Source organism: Protopterus annectens, chromosome 4.part0 (assembly GCF_019279795.1).
Source record: "Protopterus annectens isolate FY-2018-M chromosome 4.part0, PAN1.0, whole genome shotgun sequence".
Taxonomy (NCBI): Eukaryota; Metazoa; Chordata; order Ceratodontiformes; family Protopteridae; genus Protopterus; species Protopterus annectens.
In genome coordinates, this window is record NC_056733.1 from 774,045,916 (window position 1) to 774,068,713 (window position 22,798).

At 41.8% G+C, this 22,798-nt stretch overlaps 1 protein-coding gene across 5 annotated transcripts in view; it reads right to left on the reverse strand.

Annotated features, from left to right (window-relative positions):
* The window catches only part of LOC122799579 (clathrin heavy chain 1-like), a 1,937,764-nt gene that overhangs the window by 1,329,349 nt on the left and 585,617 nt on the right, over nucleotides 1-22,798 (reverse strand). For all 5 annotated transcript variants that reach the window (XM_044068726.1, XM_044068727.1, XM_044068725.1 and 2 more), the window contains one exon: nucleotides 7,693-7,873. In XM_044068726.1, coding sequence (XP_043924661.1) covers nucleotides 7,693-7,873 — 181 coding nt within the window. The remainder of the gene's footprint in view (nucleotides 1-7,692; nucleotides 7,874-22,798) is intronic.

The window sequence follows — 22,798 nt, forward strand, 5'->3', positions numbered from 1 at the left end:
TTAAAGGAAAAACCTTCATATTTTCCAGTGTTCTCAGGAAGGTCGAGTGGGGTTCCTGGGTTTGGGAGGGTGGTCTGTAGCAGGCTATAAACTGGAAGGCAGTTTTACCCACTGTTAGTTGCACATGGATAGTCTCTGATGCTTCGTGCTTTGCCACCAACCTGGAGGTGTGGGTATCTTTGATGAATATCGATACTCCCTCCTTTGTGGTTCGGGTCCAAGTTTTGGGGCCGAAAAGCATGGTATGAGGTATAACCTGGTAGTGCTGGGGTGCTCTCGGCAGCCCTGAACCAGGTTTCTGTTACTGCACAGATATCTATGTTCTCCATGCTAAGGAGAGTTTTGAGTGCGTGCATCTTGAGGTTTAGACTTCATGCGTTGAGTAGCATTACTCTTAGTTTCTTATCCCTTGTGATACCTATGGAGGTGGGTTTGTCTTTGAGCCTTGCCTAAAAAAGGCACTATGGGGGTAGCAAGAGCCTTTGCCAATATCCGAAAGCTCAGGGGTGACAGGTGCAAGCCGTCCCTAGCGAAGCATCGTGGCTTGTCGAGCATATCATCCCAAGCTGACAGGCATTGGATCCCCTTTGAATGACACCAGTACTTAAGCCAATTGTTGAAATTGATCATCTTGTCTTCATATTGTGGCATCATTCTTGGTGAGGGTAAGATGCTACTCAAGGTCAGGGTCATACCGGCCTGGGCTACATGCTCAGAGAGCTCCTTTAAGTCTCTTTTCATGTAGTCCAGGGTGGTACGTCTCAGGTCATCCACACCAGCATGGACAATGACTGAGTCATATTTGTACTTGCCTTGGAGTGACCTGAGTGCTTGTGTTATGTGGCGGATCCTAGCGCCCGACAGGCTGCTCACCGTGACCCTCTCCTTGTTCAGCCTGGTGAGCGGGACGTCAGTGTGCCTGACGATAGAGTCACCTATTACAAGTGTATCAGGTGTGTTTAGTCTTAAGGGCTGTGACTGTTTGGCACACTGGCTTTGTGAGATATGTGTTGCACGTGTTTTGTTTTGGGGTAGCAGCTGCTTGGGTGTCTGCTTTGGAGGTCTCTGCTGCTTCGGCAGATCTTTATTTAGAGCCTCCGAGTATGCTTTTGTGTGATTACGTGTTTGGTTTGCTGTCGTGGTAGGTCTATGTGAGACTGGAATTGTAGTGAGTGTGGTTTCCTTCTCTTCCTGACTGGTTATGCCAGTACTGGGTTGAGAGAGCTTAGCCTCCAGTTTGGCTATATGGTTGCATCTCTCACATTTGTTGGAATTTGTTGGGAGGAGGAGAGGGTTGTCTGTGTACATGAGGCAGTTGTAGCATTGCCTCAAGATTCCCAGATTCCTCAGCTGGACCGGAGAGGAGATTGACAACTGACCTTTGGACATGCTAGAATAATATTGGGAATTCCTTAATTGAAAACCAGTGCCACTGGGGAGTGAGGGTGTAGTGCTTTTAATTTTTAGTGCTGACTTGTATAATGCTTTAGTGAGCAAGTGCCAGGTAACTTAAGTGCAATGTGTTACAGATAACTTAAATGCAAAAACGACAGTAACTTTCTTTCAAGTGAAACAAGGAAATAAGTACAGTAAGCAATGCAGATATCACTAGTGATCCACAGAAGCGCTGAGAAGCCACGTATTAGGTGGAATTAGCGTTCCAGGGAAATAACAAGCAAACAAACAACAAGCATATAAACACAGCTAGATTCAGCAGGCCCGGATCTAGTCTATGCTACAGCAAACAAGGTGTACCAATTTCAGTAAGATACAGTTCAAATATTCAGGCACTATAAACCTTTAACCAGAAATTCCCAGCTCAGAAGGGCAGAGTCCAGCCTCTTCTCCCACAAGAGTACAGACCACAAACCTTCTTAATGTAAAATAACTGGCCTGAACCCCAAGTGCTTAAACCAGAACTAATACACTAAGAATAACAGACACTGGGCTCTCAATCAGCAGTTCCCAACTTAGAAGGATGAAAGCTACCTGTCCTGCCACCACAGTGCATGCCACAAACCTTCCCAATGTAAAACAACTGGTCTGAAGCCCAAGTGCTTAATCCAAAAGGCTTAGAATGATAGCTACACTTTAATCAAGTTACTACCAGGCAGTAATAAATACAATTGAATACTTTAGAGAATGCCTGGATTAGTGCCCAAGTTACACAAACAAAGCTAGATTGAGCAGGCCCGAATCCAGTCTATGCCACAGCAAACAAGGCGCACCAACTTCAGTAAGAAGCAGTTCAGATATGCATGCACTATAAGCCTTCAACCAGAAATTCCCAGCTCAGAAGGGCAGAGTCCAGCCTCTCCTCCCACAAGAGTGCAGACCACGAACCCTCTTAATGTAAAATAACTGGCCTGAAAGCCCAAGTGCTTAAACCAGAATTAATGCAATTTTAGAATAACAGACACTGAGCCCTCAATCAGCAGTTCCCAACCTAGAAGGATGTAAACTACCTGTTCTGCCACTACAATGCAGACCACAAACCCTCAGTGCAAAACAACTGGTCCGAAGCCCAAGTGTTTAAACCAAAAGGCTTAGAATGAGTTACACCAAGCAGTAATAAATACAATTGAGTACTTTTAAGATGATGCAAAAGTAAAAAAAAGTAGGTAGAAACACAAGTACAGTAAAAGCAGATGAATTTTTTTTTTTTTTTTTTTTTTTTTCTCCAAGTGCTGAGATCAAGGAAACAGATTTGAGTGCTGAAACTAGAAAACTGGCTAGTTATAAGAACTAAGCTAGAAGGCTTCCCTCCAACACAGAAGGGCTTGGGGGCTCAGAAGCCTACAAATAGTCTATACCACTTAACAGGAAAGGCAGGAAACAAGCTTAAAAATTTTTTTTTCTGTTTCCCAGATGCTCTCTTTGTACACAGTAGGAGTGCCTGAAATCAGAATATGATCTCACTGCCCTCAGTTGAGTGAGCAAATGAGATGGGCCCAGGAGGAGTATCCAAACACAAATTTACAAGAGGGGCGGGCAGTTGCAAGGCCACTAAGATTAACACCAAAACAAAAACAGGGAGGGTGGGTGGGACTAACTGAAAAGCAGAGTCAAAACTTCCAGTTCAGTTAATATTCCTTCCACACAGTTACAATCAATTTAAATACTGTATTTTTTTGAAAAAAAAAAGAGCAGATAAAGGTACTTAAATTCTCTTATACGTCCAGCTGAATATAGCAAGTTCTTAGCCGGCCAAAGCTGAGGTTTTTAAGCAGAAAATATTTCACACTGTGCCACTTAAATAGGCAAGGACAGGTAATCAAAGAATGTGACTACCCCCACACCTGTAATTACTAGCAAATAACAAAATTCAGCAAACACTGACTAACTTCCAGTTCAGCTAATATTCCTTCCACACAGTTAAAATCAATTTAAATACTGTATTTTTTTTAAAAAAAAGAGCAGATAAAGGTACTTAAATTCTCTTATACGTCCAGTTGAATATAGCAAGTTCTTAGCCTGCCAAAGCTGAGGGTTTAAGCAGAAAATATTTCACACTGTACCACTTAAATAGGCAAGGACAGGAAATCAAAGAATGTGACTACCCCCACACCTGTAATTACTAGCAAATAACAAAACTCAGCAAACACTGACTAACTTCCAGTTCAGCTAATATTCCTTCCACACAGTTAAAATCAATTTAAATACTGTATTTTTTTTTAAAAAAACAGCAGATAAAGGTACTTAAATTCTCTAAAATAAAATATAAGATGGCTTTAAAAATAACTGAAGAGAAGACTTCTGCTGACTTTGTTAAACTTGTGGCTGGACTACAAAGAATATACCCCACACTAACGTTTAGGAGGACATCAGGGGAAAAAGTTGTAACTATACCTTGTTCTTATTAGTATTTGCATAAAATATTTCATGCTATAAACTGTACGTTATATTGTAAAGCAGTTTTGTATGGTGAATAGTCAGGATCATTTAAAATAAAAAGAGGGTAGTCTTTTCAGCAAATGTTGTATGTATTAAATGCATTAAAGTAAACAAGTACTTTTTAGTTTTAAGAAACATTTTTCCAGTATAAAAGAGAAAAAGGGTTGAACAGAAGTTTAAGTTAATACAATGCTCTGATCTGACGGCCTGAGGGACATCTCAATCACCACGTTAGACATGAAGGAAAGACGGACCTTCAAGGACATGCAGTTCTTATTGAAAACAAACAAATAAAAAAAGGTCTGTGTAACCAGAGTTTAGAACTCTGAAACCCACCTAGCTGATATGAGGGCTACCAGCAAAATAGTTTTACAAGTGCAGAACCGGTGCGTGGAAGAAGCTGCCGGCTTCGGAGGTGGCAGAATAAGCATTTTATCACATAGTTGAGATTAAATGGGAGAAGCACAGGTTTCCTAGGAGATCAGGCACAGAACTCCTTTTAAGAATGGCTTGACTTCACATCTGGACATCAGGTGGGGGTTAAGAGGCAGACGGGCTGAAACAGCTGAAAAGTGCGCTTTGATAGATGAATATGCTAAACTGACATCCCTGACCACGCACAAGATAAAATTAAAATCTTACATTTTATTGGGTCCAGATTGTTTGCTTGACAGAGTGTCAATCACTTCCATTTGGCTATGTAGATTTTTGGGTAGTAGGTCTCTTGGAGAACCTAAAGCATGTCCACAGAAAACTGGTGTCTGGAAGGGATCTGAATCCTATCATCCAGGTTAGGTTGAGGGATGCTAGGTTCGGTTGAATCAATGAGCTCTTCTGTTTGTATCAGCAGATCCATTTTGCAGGGTAGCTTGTTGTGCTTGCCCCCTGGATATACGAAAGAACAGGGAACCAATGCTGCCTTGGTCAAAAGGTAGTCAACAACAAAATTCTTGGTTTGTCTTTTAGGATTTTGAGCAAGAATTTCAGGAACATAGACAATGGAGGGTGGGTATAAAGAAACCTTCCTGTGCAGTGAAAAGATGAGGCATCTGTCCTCCAAGCTTGGAGGCAATGTGTCCTTTTACTTAAGGGAGGGAATGGCTAGCTATTTATCGAAGCAACCAAGTATTTCTTGGTGCACCCCATTTGTGGACTATCTCTAGGAAGAACTCTGTTGAGCATCCATTCATGGGGGTCCCCCGCCAACCTGTTGAGGGAGTCTTTTAGGACCTTGTTCTGGGAGGGAATGCACACTGCTTTAAAAGACTGTTTAGTTTGATTGCCAGTTTTCAAGCTAAATGAGCCAGTCTGCATAGTTGGTAAGATCTTGTTCCTCCTTGCTTTGTTTATATACCACGTGACAGTTGTGTTACCTGTGAATATCTTTAGAAGTCACTGTTTCCAGAGATGGGAGAACATTTTTAAGGCATGAATGAGTGCCCATACCTCCTTTAGGTTTGTGTTCTGTCTTGACATTGGATTGCCAGTAGCCCTTGGCCTTGTGTGACCCTGTCCATGCCCCCCCCAATGCTTCAGAGGCATTTACACACAGTTCTTGACTTGGAGTCTGCACCCTGAAGGGCAGCCATAGGTTGAGGTTCATCTGTAACACCCACCAAAGGATCTCCCTCTAAAAGCATGGGAAAAGGGGATGCGAGTCTCCAGAGGATGTGTGTTGAGACCAGACATATTTAGGTATCACTAAATCTTCCTCATATGCAGCCTGGCTAATGATAATATGGGAATGGGTACTAACATGCAGCCTAGTGCCTTGAGAAACTCCCTTACTGAGCATACCTGAAGTAAGAAGGAGAAGAAATAGGCTGTGAAGAGAGGCAGGAAGACCTGCATGTTTTGGTGTCTAACCTACAATGAGGTCCTGAGTGGGCTGTATATGGAAGACTTTCTGAAATGGACAGGGAAACCCAGTCAAAGAAGGGTCAAGGTGAATATGAGATACAGTAAGAGTCTGAGGTGATTATGCTTGTATTAGCATATTGTCTAGGTAAGGAAATATTTGTATTGCCTGTGTTCTGCACAAAAGGCTTCTCAAGGGTCAGGCACTTTGTGAAAACTTTAGGAAGAGCAGAAAGCCAAAAGGGCAAATATCTGAGGGATACCTTCTGGGCCTTCCAAGATAACACAGTTCCACCTTCTCCGTCCCATCTTTAGAAGCAGTCACCTCGGTTGTTTCTCAGATGCGGACATTTGAGGTAGTATTGGTTGTACCGCCAGTTCTGCAATCTCAGTGGGTACATCCAAATCAAACTGGGCAGTTAGAATTTTGGGGGTAGGCCTTGAGATCTTTTCCTTGGAATAGACACTACATTGGGCGTGGAGAGATCCAACGTCTTGACTTGAACTAACTGCGTTGTTGGGTCTCAAGTAAACAATCAAACACAACAAATGAATATTAAGTTTAGGAGATGAAAGATTGACTGATAGAACAATTTTTGTAATCATGCTCTGCACCTGAAAAGAAAAGGCACTGGGAGTGGAAATCTTTATAGGGAACATGAGAATCTACAAGAAAATACAGCTGACGGACTGCACAAGACATCTGATAAGCAGCTAGCAGAGCCTTAAACAGTCTTGTCTTACCTCCTGACAAGAGGTCAATACTTATTGACAACCACAAAGTACGACCTCAGCCACTAGCAAGCATAAACAGAAAAGTAACACTTACACCCAAAAGCAATAATTTACACAGGAATTCCTATAAGCAACCAGGAGTGCCTTAACAGCAAGAGAATTCAGATAAGCAGATAGCACAGCCTGATAATGTCCTGTCTTACCTCCTAACATCAATATTAACTTCCAAGGAAAACTCAAGTGACAGTTGCTGAGCACAGTTCCAGATACTACCACCACCACTGCAGAAACAGCACACTTTTCCTTAATTTTTTTTTTTTTTTTTTCTGAGAGAATACCAAAAGGCATCCAGGTCCAGCTGTCTGCCAAAAAAGATGTCTGACAAAAGGAAAGGTTAGTTGTGCTTATAAAATAGTCAGCAAAACAGTGATAGGATAACTAGGTTTTGAAATATTTTTTTTTTTAATGGCAAACAAAAGTCTTAGCCCCTATCACAAAACTTGAGGCAAAAGTTGATCTTTGTTGCACAAACAAAAAAAAAAACAATATTTTTCGAGATTCCCCTCAGAAAACCATGGCTGGTAATAGAAAAGTCAGAGGTAAAACCAAGTGATAACCACTAAAAATATTAATCTCTAAGTGGAAAGTATTCCCCAATGGGGTATTAATCTATCCAGCATTGTAGAAATGCTAGCTGACAATCTCCCGAAGTCTGAAGATGAGTACACAGTTCAACGTCAAAAACGTTCTGAAGTTTTGGTTCCCTAGACACCATTTTTATCCTCCTCTCAAGTACTGCAGTGGCTAGGGCACACAGAAGGTGCCTTAAAGCACTGAAGCTAGGTAGCTGGTCCAAGCCTGTAGGATACACCCCACACAGTTTAGGCTACAACAGTGATCTAATGATGAACTTCTTGCATCTTTCAAAATACAATTACACACCCAAATAACATTTAATCCACAAGCATGGCTACCAACAAAATATATTCCCAGTCATTCTTACACTACTAAAACACAGTGATAGCTAAACAAAGTATTCATGGGCACCTAAGTTCCCCATTACTTCAACTCATGTCACACAACACAGCTTTACTTATTGTGTGCAGGCTTAATCAAATCAGATGAATAAACATTTAAGTAATGCATCTGACAGAAGTCAGAGATCGAGATTTTAGTAGCATAGGAAAACAAGATATCTCTGATTACCTTCATAACTTTTAAAAGATTCAAACAGCTCCACCAAGGTTTGGGTGCCTAACTGCTCATGATATTTTGATGCCACTTGAACACACAATTGCAGGTTTTGACGAATGTTGGCTGAAAGCATAGCACGAAGACACTCTACGGAGTCCTCCACTGAAAGGGAGCCAAAGAAATTCACAAGCCACTGAGAAAGAAGAAATAAAGGACTATTAAAAATGAAACAAATCATCACAAGCTCCACAGTTAAAGGCACCATTGAGAATTAAATAACAAGTTAACCGACTTCTCACAAAACTTCTGCCAAGCTAGACACATTAAAGTTAGAACAGGCGCATGAATGTTATTCATCGCTTTCTTTCACATTTTTACTTAGGGGGGGGGGGGGGGGGGCAGTTGAGATGCATACAGATAACCTTTTTCCACACAAAAACACTGCTGGTAATCCAAAGGAAACAAGTGCAACTGTCAACAGTATTCAAGTACTCTTGTAAAAGCAATCACCAAGAAAAGCATGAAAAGGCATTAGCTTTCAAAGCTTGGAATAATTCAGTCACACAAGACTGGCCATGACAATGTTGACAAAAATAAAATAAGGATTCCCTCCATTTTTTAGTGCAATGTACAGCTTATTTTCAAGAATGCAGCTAACAGGATAACTAAGTGAATGCCAGTAAACTGCAACATGAAAAAGTAGCCTTGGGGATGGGAAGCCTCTAGCAGAAATCTTGGACAGCTACCTCCCGCCACCTCAAACAGCAGCTTGCTTTTTTTTTTTTTACTAAAACAGCAGTTAAAAGTGTGGAAGGAGTGGTTTAGTACAACAGCAGCAACAAGAACATGTACTTTTTATCTTCTACTGAATCCATGCACTCCAGGAAATACAGTTTCCAGTGAATACAACCCAGGTGGCTGGCCTGTCTCTGCCAGTAATGGCTACTACAACAGTATACTTAGAAAGAGACGTGATAGATGCATTGAAATTCACTCCGATAATGAGCGAGTTAATCAAGTCAACTAATGGAGAAAAACAAACAGTCAACTAACTGAGGGAAAAGAAAGTACTGTTTTAAAGGCAAAAGAAATAGAGATGGTTTCCCATACTCCTATCTCCAAGATTTATACAGCAAGCACTGATTCATGGATCAGCAGGTACTGGCCAGAAAATATTTGTTAGTGATTTTAGAAAACAGACTTGGAGGACAGGGCCTAATGCAAAAAAGCTACATAGTCACCGTAATATTCCTTCTCTGTTGTCCATTTCCATTCTTCCTCAACTGATGGGTTCGGATCCGATCCCTCAGATCCAGCTTGGCAATTAAAGCTTGTGGCAATCAAGAACTCTTGAGTTTCTCCCTTACCCACAATGCACCAACCCCAACCACCTCAGATCTAGTTTTCTGACTTTAGCAGAAAAGGCATATTCGTATTCAGAAACAGAGAAGGCTATATCTGGAGTTAAAGACAAAAGGACAGAAATGTCCTGCAGCCACTCATTCTTCCAGAAGTTAAGACTGGGGGTAGGTGGGAGGGTAGTTGAGGAATGAAAATAAACACAGATGGAACGTTATAGTGAGTACATAACTTCTTTATCTAATGTCAATTTTCATTCTATCCTCAACTGATGGGACAGAGTCCCAGCTACCTAAAATCCAGGGTGGACTCGAGGAAGGATAGTCCTGAGCACCACTGAGCCAAATGATGCACTACCTCTGTATACCAGATCCAGTTTGTAATGGGTAACAAAGGTATGGGGAGTAGCCCAGGTTGCTGCTGCTCATATATTACCCACGGACTTTCTGGACTGAAACACTGAGGAAATTGCCACAGATCTAGTTGAATGGATTTGGTACAGTAATGTCCAATTTGTTATAAACAAATGAAATAGTCAGCCACCAAGATAGTGACTTTGGCAACTGGTTTTCCCAATTTTACTTCTGAGAATGAAACAACCAAATGATCAGATTTTCTGAAGCCTTTTGTTCTATGTAGGTAGAAACACAATTGCAGCCATCCAATAAATGTAATACGTATTCACACTTGTTAGCAAATTTAGGAAAGAATATTGGCAAATCAACAGATTGATTGATATTAGAATCTGACACCATCTTACGAAGAAAGGAAGCATTAGTCCGTAGTGTAACTCTATCCTTGTGAAAAATTAAGGATGGTGGTTTGGAGGACAAGGCTTGAATCTCAGAAATTCATCTGGCAAAGGTAACAGCCACCAGAAAAATCGTCACCCAGGAAAGATATTCAAGGTCACATGTAGCTGCTGGTTCAAAGGGAGATTTAGTAAGAGCCTGCAGTACCAAATTCAGGTCCAATGGAGGAGGAGAATCTCTACAAGGGGGCCTTAGAAGGAAGAGTGCCTTTCAAGAAGGCTTTGCTTAATTTTTGAGAGGCAACAAAGGAACCATCAAAACCAATGTGAAAATTTGATATGGCCGCAAACTGAAGTCTAATGGTTGATGAACTAGCTCCTTTAAAAGAATGGGACAAAAATCAAGAATACTATGTATGAAGGCTGAAAAAGGTTCAGTATTTGGATGAGCCCAGTGAACAGACCTTTTCCATTTGCTGGAACAGAGCTTTCTGGTGGAAGGCTTATGGGAAGATAAAAGTATTTGACAAACAGGTGAAGAGAGCATAGGTTGTCTGACTATTAATAGAGCTGGAGAAGCCAAGCAGTCAGCCTGAGATTGGTTATGTTTGGATGAATTAGGCCGGTTGGGTGAAATACAGTGGATATAAAAAGTGTACACCCCTGTTAAAATGCCAAGTTTTTGTGATATAAAAAAATTAGACCACAATAAATTACTTCAAAACTTTTCCCACCTTAAATGTTAACTATAACCTATACAATTCAATTGAAAAACAAACAAACCTGTTAGGGGAAAAATAAAAAACGTACAATAAGCTGGTTGCTTAAGTGTGCACACCCTTAAACTAATACTTTGCTGAAGCACCTTTCTTCAGTCTGACAACTCCCCCTTTGAGCCTGCAGTGAAATGTGACATCAAATTCTTATCATGGAAGTTCCTTTTTCTGGTCGCCATCATGTCAGCTAGACCTATTTCAGAGCTCCACACTCTGTGCATTAAATTGGCCCCATCTTATCTTTCACAAGGACAGAGCATCACTCCAGACAAACCCTACCTTTCTTCCCAAAGCCATTTCAGATTTCTCCATTAAATCAAACTACTGACCAAGTATTTTTCCCAAATTTTACTAACAAAAGGGAATACTGTCTGTGTTCATTGGATGTACATAGACAACTGAGATTTTATCTGGACAGGACTACGACGATGCGTAAATCAGACCAACTATTAATTTCCTTTTCTGGCCCTAAAACGGGAAATTCCATTTCTAAAATGACCTTATCTAAATGGCTTAGAGACTGCATACTTTACCTTTATCATGAGAAAAAGCCTATACCACAGAAAATCAAAGCTCATGCTACCAGGTCAATGGCAACTTCAGCAGCCTTCCATTCTAGAGCCTCCATGGACGACATCTGTGTAGCAGCAACACTGGCTTCTCCTCATACCTTTATTATTCATTACAAACTAGATTTTTTTTTTCTTTAAAAAAACTCAGTCTCATGTGTGAGATGTTCTCAGCCAGAGAGTGTAACAAAAAATCTAGGTAGATGGCAGTAGCTTCGGTCAGACACACCTCCTCCCTGCTTGCAACCACTGGCCTGTGAGGAGGGTTCTCTATTATGTGGCTTAGGGATTCCAAAGAACTTAGGCAAGTGTGGGGAGGGTGTCTGCAAATAGTCAAACAAGTTATCTGTTAACAACCCATCATAAAATGCAGTCAAGTCTGTGTACCAGTTGTTGTTTGATGCCTTAATCTCTTCTAAAGTTAGACTTGTAATAGTTGTGTCACTCAGCATTTCTTCTATCCTCTGGTTATAGCTGCTGGTATCAGTAACAATATCCCTTCCCCTCTCAGCCTTCATAAACTGTCGAGACGCATCGCGGACTCGCTCTAGTAATTCTTTTCTCTCACCTTTAAGGTTGTATTACTTTCTCCCTGCTGTTTTTTGCAGTACTTTCCTGATGTCCATTTCACATTTGACATCAAAGGCTGCTAAAGTTTGGTGTAAGGGAGGGCAGTAATTACTGGGTCTTTTTATTGTTTCTTCAATAGTTTTTTTTTTTTCTCAGTGCTATCAGATTTGCCATGGTAAAGAGCTTTCAGATTCAATTTTCTTACCTAGGACTTTAAATCAACCAGTACCTGTGCTGTGTCAGGCCTGCAGTGGGGAACAAAAGCTAATCCTTTGAAAGCACGCTAATCTCCATGTCAGTAAGTTCTTTTTTGGAATGATTATAAACAATGGGTTTAAGTTAATAACGTGGTTGGTCCTGCAGTGTAGTTGGGCTCCCCAAAGTATTTAATTTCCCTTACTCCTATCCAGTGCTTGGTTCTTAGACCTTCTGGAGAGGCTCTGGCTAGGGTTGGGAATCATTACAACTTCTTTTGCCCTCTGGGGTCTCGGGGGATTGTAAAAGTAGTCTTACTGGCAAATCTGGTAGAACTGTCCTCCTCTCGGGCTCTAACGTTGATCCTGGTAACGGTATTGGTACTGGTCTTGTTGTTGGTGTCGTGGTTGATGTCTAATGTCCCACTTGGCAGTGTGGGTGTCTGTGTTATAGATGCTGCTCTTGGTAGTCGTGCTATCTGTGGTCTCAGTTGTCCTGTCGGTTGTAGAATGGTGTTGGTTCTGATTGTGGTTTAGGTGTTCTTCCAAGATTTCTCTGATGGTTCTGGTCCATTCTGGGATTCTGATCTACATACCTCTCTCCCACTGGACATCTGAGGTGTGCTGGCAGCCAAAGGTACCTGTGAAGATGGAGGAACCTGTTCCATTGTCTGTCATGCCTCTGTCTGGTTCTGTGCGTCAATATCCCTCTCAAACTAAACTGCTGGGGTCTGCTGTCACGTTGGTGGTTCCTTTCGCAGCCACTGTTAAATATTGTTACCACATCTGTAGTTGTAGATAAACAAAATCCTCTACCTTTATTCTTGTTTTATTAAGTCTCTCGGAGTCATCCCTATCATCCTGATCCCTTTTCTTCTTCTTTAGCTTACATTCTTTAATGGATTGTTCATAGTCTTTTATCCTCTCTCAGAATTAAACCTAGCATCCAGGTCTTTGTGGTTCTCATTTAATATAGCCATCTCCAGCTTTGAGATTACAGCTTTAGTTGCCTACTCTGTAGTCAGGTTATTTTTGAGGAGCAGTCTTATGAGGTTTACAGAACTAACTACTCCCTTACTCCAAACAACCCGATTACATATACAAGGAATATTTCTGATGCTTTTCATTACACTCAACTAGGATTGATTGTGTGTGCTTCAATAAGGGCTATTCCATTTTTAACTCAACTGCGGACAACTTACCATTTTCTACTTGATTATATTGTAGCACATATTTTAGTGTTATATTTTACAGTTTGATTAGTAAACTAAGTGCATAAGAATTTAGGAAGTGAACATCACACCCTCCACACTACAAAGTTTCTTTTTTTCTTTAACTAATAAAAAGAAAATCATCTGTGGTCAGATAAGGAAATAATTTGTGGTCAAATCTTACAAGGCAGGAGTTAATGCATGGGAGAGAGCAGCATCCCCCATTGTTCGTGAGCACTACATCCAAGATATTTGTACCTCTAGTTGGTAAGCCAACTAGTTGTTCCAAGGTGTATGCGTTGAAGTCCAAAATCCTCTAAGCTAGACCTAGTCATTACCAACATGAGTGACCAGTGTTCCAGACCTGGTCAACTCCTCGTTGGTTCGATCCAACCATAAGCTAATCACCCTCGATATCCACATCCCGCCCCCACCCCCCAATTAAGGAAACCACAGTAAAAAATTTCTCCAAAGCCAACTTCATGCTTCTTAAGACAGAAGTGGTGAACTTCATGACAATCATGCAGATGGACAATAGAGTTACAACTGCTGAATCCTACACAAATGCATTCTAAAAGCACGTACACGAGTACATGGATTGTGCTATCACAAACAGAACTAAGACGCTATCCTCCAAAAAAAAAAAGGAAGCCAATCTGGTGGTCGCCTGCCAGAAACAAACTGTACAACAGAAGGAAGAAACTGTTGCTAAAAAGTAAAATTCCATGAGTGGAGGAGCTCCCTGGTCAGCCTCAGTAAGAAGCTCAGATTCCTTATAAGATCCTCCAAAGCTAGCTACAAAAACAAAATTGCCACTAATTCCAAAGACAACCACAAAGCATTCTATAGCTATGTCTAGAATCTCGATGGCAACACCCAGATCTGCTCCGAGCTACAGCACAAAGGCACGAAAATTACAGAACCAACCGATATTGCCAACATCCTAGCAGATAGGTTCGGTGCTAACTTTACCCCCCTCACCCACTAAAGAGCCCATATCTATACAGGAAGAATGCAGAGTCTCTGTAATCACAACTACGCAGGTAAAAGCTGCACTTTCTAAAGCCAAAAACACAACATCCATGGGACCGGACAACATCCCAGGCTGCGTTTTACACGAACTTCAGAACAAACTGGCTCCCCACAAACACCATGTTCAATAGCCTCGCATTAAACTTTGTGCTCACTGAATGGCACAAAGCAACAGATATCCTAATCCACAAAGGGGGAGCCATCACTGATCCCAGGAACTATCGACCTATTAGCCCAACGAGCCTGGTCTGCAAGACCATGGAACGTATCATCATGGAACTCAAACAAAGACATTGGTAACCTCCAAACTCTGAATCCCACCCAGTTTGGGTTTGTGAAAGGCAGATCATGCCTCCTGAACCTAAATTACTTCTTTGAGGCAGTCACCAAAGCCGTAGATGAGGGTAAGGTGGTTCACACAGCCTATCTTGACCTCGCCAAGGCTTTCAACACCATCCCTCATTCTGGAATTATAGCTAAACTCACTAAACTAGGTATAAATCCCTACGTCACAAGATGGGCTGCCAACTGGCTCACTGACAGAACCCACACTGTAAAAGTTGCAGACTCCAAATCTGACCTCAAAGCAGTGACAAGTGGCGTACCACAGGGTTCCGTCCTGGGACCTCTCCTGTTTGGTATCTACTTCTCTGAAGTACAGGCTAACACAGAAGGCCTCTGGCTAATGAAGTTTGCAGATGACTGCAAACTAGGAGCCATAGTCAAGTCCCCAAATGATATGGACATCCTATAGAAGGGCCTCACTGAGACAGATGCCTGGTGCCAGAGCCATGGCCTCAAGTTCAATGCCAAAAAGTGCAGTGTCATCCCCTTTGAACTACCATATAGGCAGCAATCTACTTAACACCGAATGCATGAGACCTCGGGACTCAGGTGGACCAGTAGTCTCTCCCTTTGATGGTCACATCGCCACAGTAGTCAGGAAGTTCTTCTACGTGGCACGCCATCATAAAAGGGTTCTCGTCCAGGAAAACAGAGGTCATTGTTCCCCTCTATTCGACACTCATTAGACCCATTATATTGTACAACGCCCCTTTTGGAATGTATCTCAAGGCATCTGCAGCAGCTGGAAAGGCCACAGAAGTACCTCACAAAGAGGATTACTGGCCTCAAATGCCCTACACTGACCACCTCATAAAACTCAAGCTTTACTCCATAGCATATCACCTACTCCAAGGTGATCTCTGCCCAACATATAAAGCTATGTCAAACCCAGAGCTGTTGGACATGCTACACCTAAAGAAATCCCAATCCCTCAGAGCTACACGCTATAGGGACCTAAACCTGGTCACCACAATAAACAGGACATGCTGGAGGGATAGATTTCTGTCCCAGAGACTTCCCATACTCTGGAACAGGCTACCCATCTATGTCAAGCAAGTTCTTCATTAGCACTCTTCAAGAAAAATCTTGTTGAGTGGATGGGAAATAGGAAATGCACCCCGGGGATCACTTCTGTGTCTCTGCTCGACAGTGGCACAGGAAAATAACTTTCTTGGGTGGCGTAAGCCAGGAAACCTTGTTGGCTAGGATTACGTAGGTCCTTGAGCCAATAGCCTAGTACCTACCTATGAATCTATAGATGGTACAAGTCTCCCAGTTTATGGAAGGATAGTTAAAGCCACCCATAAGTATGGTGTTAAGCTGAATGTTAAGAAATTCTAGTAATTTTAGGTTGGAGGTGTGGTTTTCCAGACATGTTAGAGGATCTGTAGCTGGCAAGGATATTATTGGGGTCATACCTATGGTTAGCTGGGCATGGGGCAGCTCAAGAGAGTTATTTTGTTAAACCAGTCTAGCAGTGTAATTGTCCTTTGTCAACACAGGCACCTCCCTCTATTTTATCCTGAGGTGAGGGAGATCAAAATGTATGAAAGGCATTGTAGCCCTTGACAGCCGGGGTGCTTTACATGGTTCTGAACCACGTTTCAGTGACTGCCTATTTGTCTGCGTTCCTCAGTCTGAGGAGTACCTTAAGTGAGTGCAGTTTATTTAAACTCCATGTGTCCTCGTGTAGAACAGTACCTTTAGGTAGCTTTGAGTGATTTTTGTTATGTTAGAGAGTTTAATAATTTAGCACAGCCTTAAAAAAATGCACTATTGGGATAGATAAAGCTTTTGCCCGTATCTGGAAGCCAAGGGGTGACTAGTGCAAACCATCTTAGTTTGTCAATCATGTCTCCCCAGACTGAGAGAAACTGGATCCCCTTGCTGTGACACCAGAAACTAAGCCAATTGTTGAAATCAATCATTTTTTGCTGGTACTGTGGCATCAACATTGGTGTAGCCAAAATGCTACTCAAGGCTAGATTCATACCCACATGAGTAAACATTCAGAGACGACCATGATGCACTGTTCCAGTAATTGGTGTTTGGTTGTCAATAGCTATTAAAAAAAGAATAAGTAGCACTAAAGGGCATTACCAAAGAGAATTCTCTATAAAATGGATCATTCCAGAAAGAAAAATCAATACCTGCTGCAACAGACTGAGTATTGAGTATCACACAACTGTACCAAGTTACATAATGCGACATTCTCAGGACAGTGCCTAAGAAACCAAAACAGAGTGAAGAATTGTTTTCCTTCACGTCTTTTAACATGAGAGTGCCAAAAGCAGTCATGCCCTAGACATTTGCCAGCTTTGTGTCTTGTAATTATACAAACATATCACTAAGACATTTTAACAAAATGCAGTGGGCAAAGTTATCAAACTAAAACAAAATTCTTCCCCTTCCTCACTAGAGCTTTGTCACATATACTTCCAAATGACTCAATTGGTTTACCTTCATGATTTAACCACCATTAACAGACTGTCAGAAGAAATTGGTATTCTTAATGAAATGTCTTGGTCTAATCCAAACAAAAAACAAGTAATCTCCGTGGTATCCCCGAAGTCTCAAAACAACCCACTAAAGTGTAGTGGGTCCAAAAACAAAACAGTGCAAGAAACTTCTCTGTGTGGAAGATTTTCAGTCCATATATTTCTAATCACTGTATATTAATCAGATCAGACAACAGTAATAGAAGTAGCGAACGTAAACTAGTCTCAAGTCAAAACAAAACAAAAAGTAACAGAAAATATATAATTGTACAGCATTACTAAGTATTCAAAAGTAATCCGAGCAAGGCAGGCAGTCTGTTTCCAGTCGAAAATCCTTTATTAAGTACACACACAAGCGATCCAAGTAAAACAAAAATAGAGTAATAATTTCCTCACAAGCTTTCTAAATATATGTATACTTTTTATCAGGCATGGGAGTGGTTTATTGTGTTGTAAAACAAAGTGTTATTGGTACACATGTTAAATTCACATCCCTTCCCCATCAGTGTGACATTCGAGCTGGTCCTGCCCTACTTAGTAACTGTCATAATAATATATAACCCTTATGGACTTTAAATAAAATTATATAATGATGTGGTACACCTCTTATTTAACCAAATTATTAAGTAGATTATTAAGTCTGTGATTTTATCCAAGACAATATACTACATGGCTGGAAATATATCAACCTTAGTTCATTTGGCAATCAAAAAATATACATAAATATATACATGCACATTTTGCATGTAAAAATCAATTTCTATTTTCATAGCCTATTGTTAAAGATCACTTTCGTCCTTCTAGACTTCTTCAGGTCTGTGTACAAGAACCCTAAAAACCTATGTAATTGTATAATTAGTTAGCATTGTTATTACACATCATTTTGAATAAAGTGGAAAAAAGAACCAGAAAAAATAAAAATAAGAAAAAATGTATATATGATGATGGAAACAAAATATACACTTACATTTCAACTTATTTAAAATGGTATTTAAAATCAATTTGTAGAATAAAATAAAATACAATTAGTCATGTAAACAATGTGGCAATTTTATAAGTTCCAGTGCACCTTTAATTGAACAGTAGTAGTTTAGTCCAGGCTTCCTAAAAGAGTTCAGCTTTAATTGCCACGAGTTCATGTTTCTCCAGAATATTCGGGATGTCTCCTTCAAGATCACCCATGTCTATTCACCCATGTCTATGCAATCCAGGATCTGGAACTTAAAACCTGCGTCTTTTATGAAGAGAAAGGTGTTTGGCTAGTGCATTATTTTTACATCCAGAGCGGATTTCTGACAGATGACATGAAATCTTACGCTTGAGTTTATTTACAGTCTTGCCCACAATTTTTGATGAAGCTAAAAAGGAAGCCCTTTCACCTCACTGATTAGTAGATTTTGTTGTCAAATGCACTTTGATAGTAGAGAAACTAGCCCTTTCCTGAAAAAGGACACCAAAAACTCCAGGACAGCCAAAATAGGGGCAGTGAAGAAATCCAATTCCCTCTGCAGAGCCCAAACAGAGCAACACTTCCACTTACTCTTGCAGATCTCCCTGGCAGTGGTCTTCTGGGATAATGGTAACATTTGTTGGACTGGGGAGGAAAACCTGGACTGTATAACCATCAGTGGAATGGGAAAAACTATGGGGTCAACTTGAGGTCTGCAACATCCAAGTGATCCACCCCTGTGGTTTGGACTGGTGTCCAGTATCCAGGGTAGATATAGAAAGCAAAATCAAAGGAAAGGGAACCAAACTTGACAAGGCCAATAAAGGGCAATGAGGACAACCATGGTCTTCAACCGAAGTGCCTTCTGTAAGAATTTGGGAATAAGCACAAAGGAAACCAAAGGGTCATATATGGTTTAGAGCATCTCTTGGTGACTCTCCCACGAGATCAGGGCAAAGAACCTACTGCACTTCTTGTGGGAAAATGCAAACATATCGCAGCAGGGTTGAATACCATCTCTAGAAAGTCCTCTCCTCCAACAACTGATTGAGACACCACTCGTGAGGCATCAGAATGGAACGAAGTTTGTCAGCTAGCATGTTGGACTTCCTCAGGATGTGTGTTGAGTTAAGAAAACGGTTTGGCATTGCTCACTGGCACACACGCACTGCTTCTTGTCAAACAGGTTAAAATTGGGTTCCCCATGTTTATTGATGCACCAAGCCAGATATATGCCAGTCTGAATTGCAATCATCCAGACAGGAAGCGTGTCCTCGAAGGACTGCACTCAACTCTAGGACACCGATGTCCGAATTAGTCTCTTCTGGGAACCAGGTGCCTTGGACTATCCTTTACAAGAAATGTCCCCCAACCCCAACTGGGAGGAGTCGGTGGCTACTGGGGGTGGAAAGACAAGAGGTAGGCCTTGAGAAACTTTATCTAACTGAATCCACCAAAGCAGGTGGTCTCTGCATACTTGAGTGACTAGAAGACAAGGGATGACGAAATGACCACTGAACAGCTTAAGTCTATTGAATAACGCACATATAAAAGCAGCCTATAGGAACCAAGGATGTTCATCGTGTTACCCTGCTGCAGTCATCACACTTGGGTTATCCTGCCGTCAGGCGGTCCCCGCAGTCGGCCCGAATTCCAAAGTCTTGGTCCGGCATTGGTTGCTGTCGCTTCCTCCCTGACGTCAGTGCGCCAGGGGTATACAAGAGGCATCCGACGCCATTTTCTTCAGTCTTTCTTGCCGCGCGGTGCCCGAAGCAGAAGCAGTTCGCAAGTGCCGGTCGGCCGACACCTGAGATTTTCGATTTGAATTTCAGTCCAAAGTCTTCAATAAAGCTAAGTACCCCGTTGGGGAACATTTTCTTGCCTCAGTCCGATGTCAGAAAAAGTTAACAATTGCATTTCTTGTGGAAGCAAATACCTCATAAGGACTTCCATTCCTATTGGATTCCTTGCCTAGGCCCAGACCACGATGTCACAGGTTGTCGGTTTTGCGCTAGGTTTAATAAATGAACTATCAAACGCCGTTTTGACTTCGCATGGCATTACTTTGGTAGGAAATTTAATTATATCATGCCGTCAGAGCAGCCGACGACCACCACTCATAAAAAACGCAAGGATAAGGACAGGCAGCCTAGGAATAAGCCAGACACTGAGGCCTCAGCTGGGCCTGTCGCCGGTTCTCTGGTTTTCAGTGAGGCGCCTACACGGCCCCCGATGACCGCAGAGCTGGAACCCCAGACATCTGCAGATTCCCATGCGGAGTCTACTAGGCCGACGCAGCCTTCTACCGACACCGGAGCAGAACTAGGCACCGGTGCAACTGAAACACCTTCGGTTTCTGAAGGTGTCTTCAGACCGACTACACTCACCATTAAATCTTATGCTAAACTTAAAACTCCTTTAAAACCAAAGAAAACTGTACATCAGTCTACAGTTCAAGGCCCCATGGCTAAGAAACAGATGCTTAAGAGGCTGAAGATTTGATTACCCTTATCAGGGGTTCCCATTCCCCTCCTGAAAAAAGACCAAGACCAAAGGAGGATTATGCATCCTCTGACCAGGTTTCTCTTTCCTCAGCTGAGGAACAGGATTACACTTTTCCACCTTATGAGGATTCTGATGCTGAAGACTCTATTCCCTCAGCATCTCCCCCTGAGGACTACTCCTTTGGGGAAACTTTACATACCATGAGGGAACATTTCCACTGGGAAGGCCAGGATTACTCAGATTCTAAGAAAAGGCTCCAAGAGTTCCTTTTACTACCCCAGCACAGACCTCTTGCTATCCCTCCTGTTCTGGATATTGTGGATGATGTTTACTTGGAGTCTAGTTTAAATCCAGACTCTCTTTCTCCTGCTCCAGCCAAACCAGACAGATACTACAGAGTAACTGACTCTCACAAATTCCTTTATAAAAGCCCTGTAGCTGACCCAGAAACAATTTCCCAGGGTCCTAAGGGAGCAAAAGCTTCTATGGCTAAAAATCCTGTGCCCTCTGAATGGGATTCCAGAGCCCTAGATAGATGGGGAAAGAAAATATACACCTCAGCTACTCTGGCTATGAGAGCATTAAATTGCCAGTTTTACTTGTTGAAATATCAACAATTTCTAATGTCTCAGTTAAAACAAAAAATGAGCGCACATTCAAAACTGCCTGAATTCAAAGAAATGCAGGATCTGTTGCATGCAGCTGAACAGGTGGGCAAACATACTTTACAATGCGGATTTGACTCATTGGAAGCTTCTTGTAGAGCAGCTGTTACTGGCTCTGTCATATAAGAACAAACCCTCCCTGACCATGTTAAAGCAAAATTATTGGATGCACCTTTACAACAGGATGTATTATTTGGTGTCAAAGCAGAAGAGGTTTTAAAGAAAATGGAGGATAAGACAAAGTCTATGCAAATGGTCAAGGATGTTTTGCAGGTACAACCCCCTCGACTCAGCAGAAATTGGCCAACAAAAAATGGTCCTTTCCAGCTTCAGACAGATCACAGAGAGGTAAATACAGACGCCCAAGGGGCAGAGGTCAGTCACAGGGCCCTTACAAACCTCGCCAATGGGGTTCTGCTACCCAGAAAAGTGGAGAAGACAGGCCCCAAGCTAGCAGAAGACAAACACAATGACTCTATCCTCAAACTACCAAGCAAATCTCTCCTGACAACTCCCTTGGGAGAAAACTAGCATTTTTTGCAGACAACTGGCACATCATCACAAAAGACAAATGGGTTCTAAACATTGTCTCTCAAGGATACAGATTCCACTTTCATACCTTACCAAGGAACAAAGGAATGCCAAACCTGCCACCACATCAATGGGCAGAGGCCCAAAACAAATTACAGCTCTCATGAACATGAGAGCCATTCAACAGGTATCTACACAGGAGCAAGGACAAGGATTTTACTCAAGACTCTTCCTAGTCCCAAGAAAGGACAAAGCATGGACACCCATTCTGGACCTTTCAATTCTGAACACCTATCTGCAAGTACCAAAATTCAAGATGCTAACACTACAGCAGCTTCTTCCCATGCTGGGCAAGAATGCTTGGCTAGTCACTTTGGACCTCAAGGAGGCATACATGCATGTCCCTATCAGACAAAATTGCAGAAGATACCTCCCCTTCATTGCAGGTTCAAAGCATTATCAATTCTCTGCACTGCCCTTTGGCTTATCTACTGCACCCAGGGTCTTCACAAAATGCCTGGCACCAGTAATTGCATACTGCAGACAAAAGAGGAATTCAAATATACCCATACCTGGACAACTGCCTTATTCAAGCAGAAAGCAAAAACATTCTTTTAAAGCATCTGGCATTTGTCAAACACCTTCTAAGTTGCCTAGGGTACACAGTAAACGAAAAGAAATCAAAGCTAGTGCCCTCACAAAACATAATATTCCTGGGTGCCAGCTTGAATACAACGGCCCAGATGGCTTATCTCACGCCAGACAAGCAACGACAGCTGCTTCAATATTTCAAAATAATGGCAACAAAGACCCAACTCCCTGCAAGAAAAATTCTGCAGGCCTTGGGATTCATGGCATCTTGCATACTACTACCATTTGCAAAACTGCATATGAGGAAATTACAATGGTACCTGAAAAGTGTATGGACTCAGCACAGCCACAGCTTGGAAACAATGATGCCACTCATTCCCTGCCTTCAACAGGAGTTTTTATGGTGGGTACAGGCATGTCACCTCAACAAGGGTCAGCCTTTCACCTTACCCACAACCAGGCAAACTATGACAATAGATGCATCGGACTATGCCTGGGGAACACGCATGGCAGGGCAGTGCATTCAGTGCAAATGGACTACAGATCAGAGGCATCTGCATATCAATCAAAAA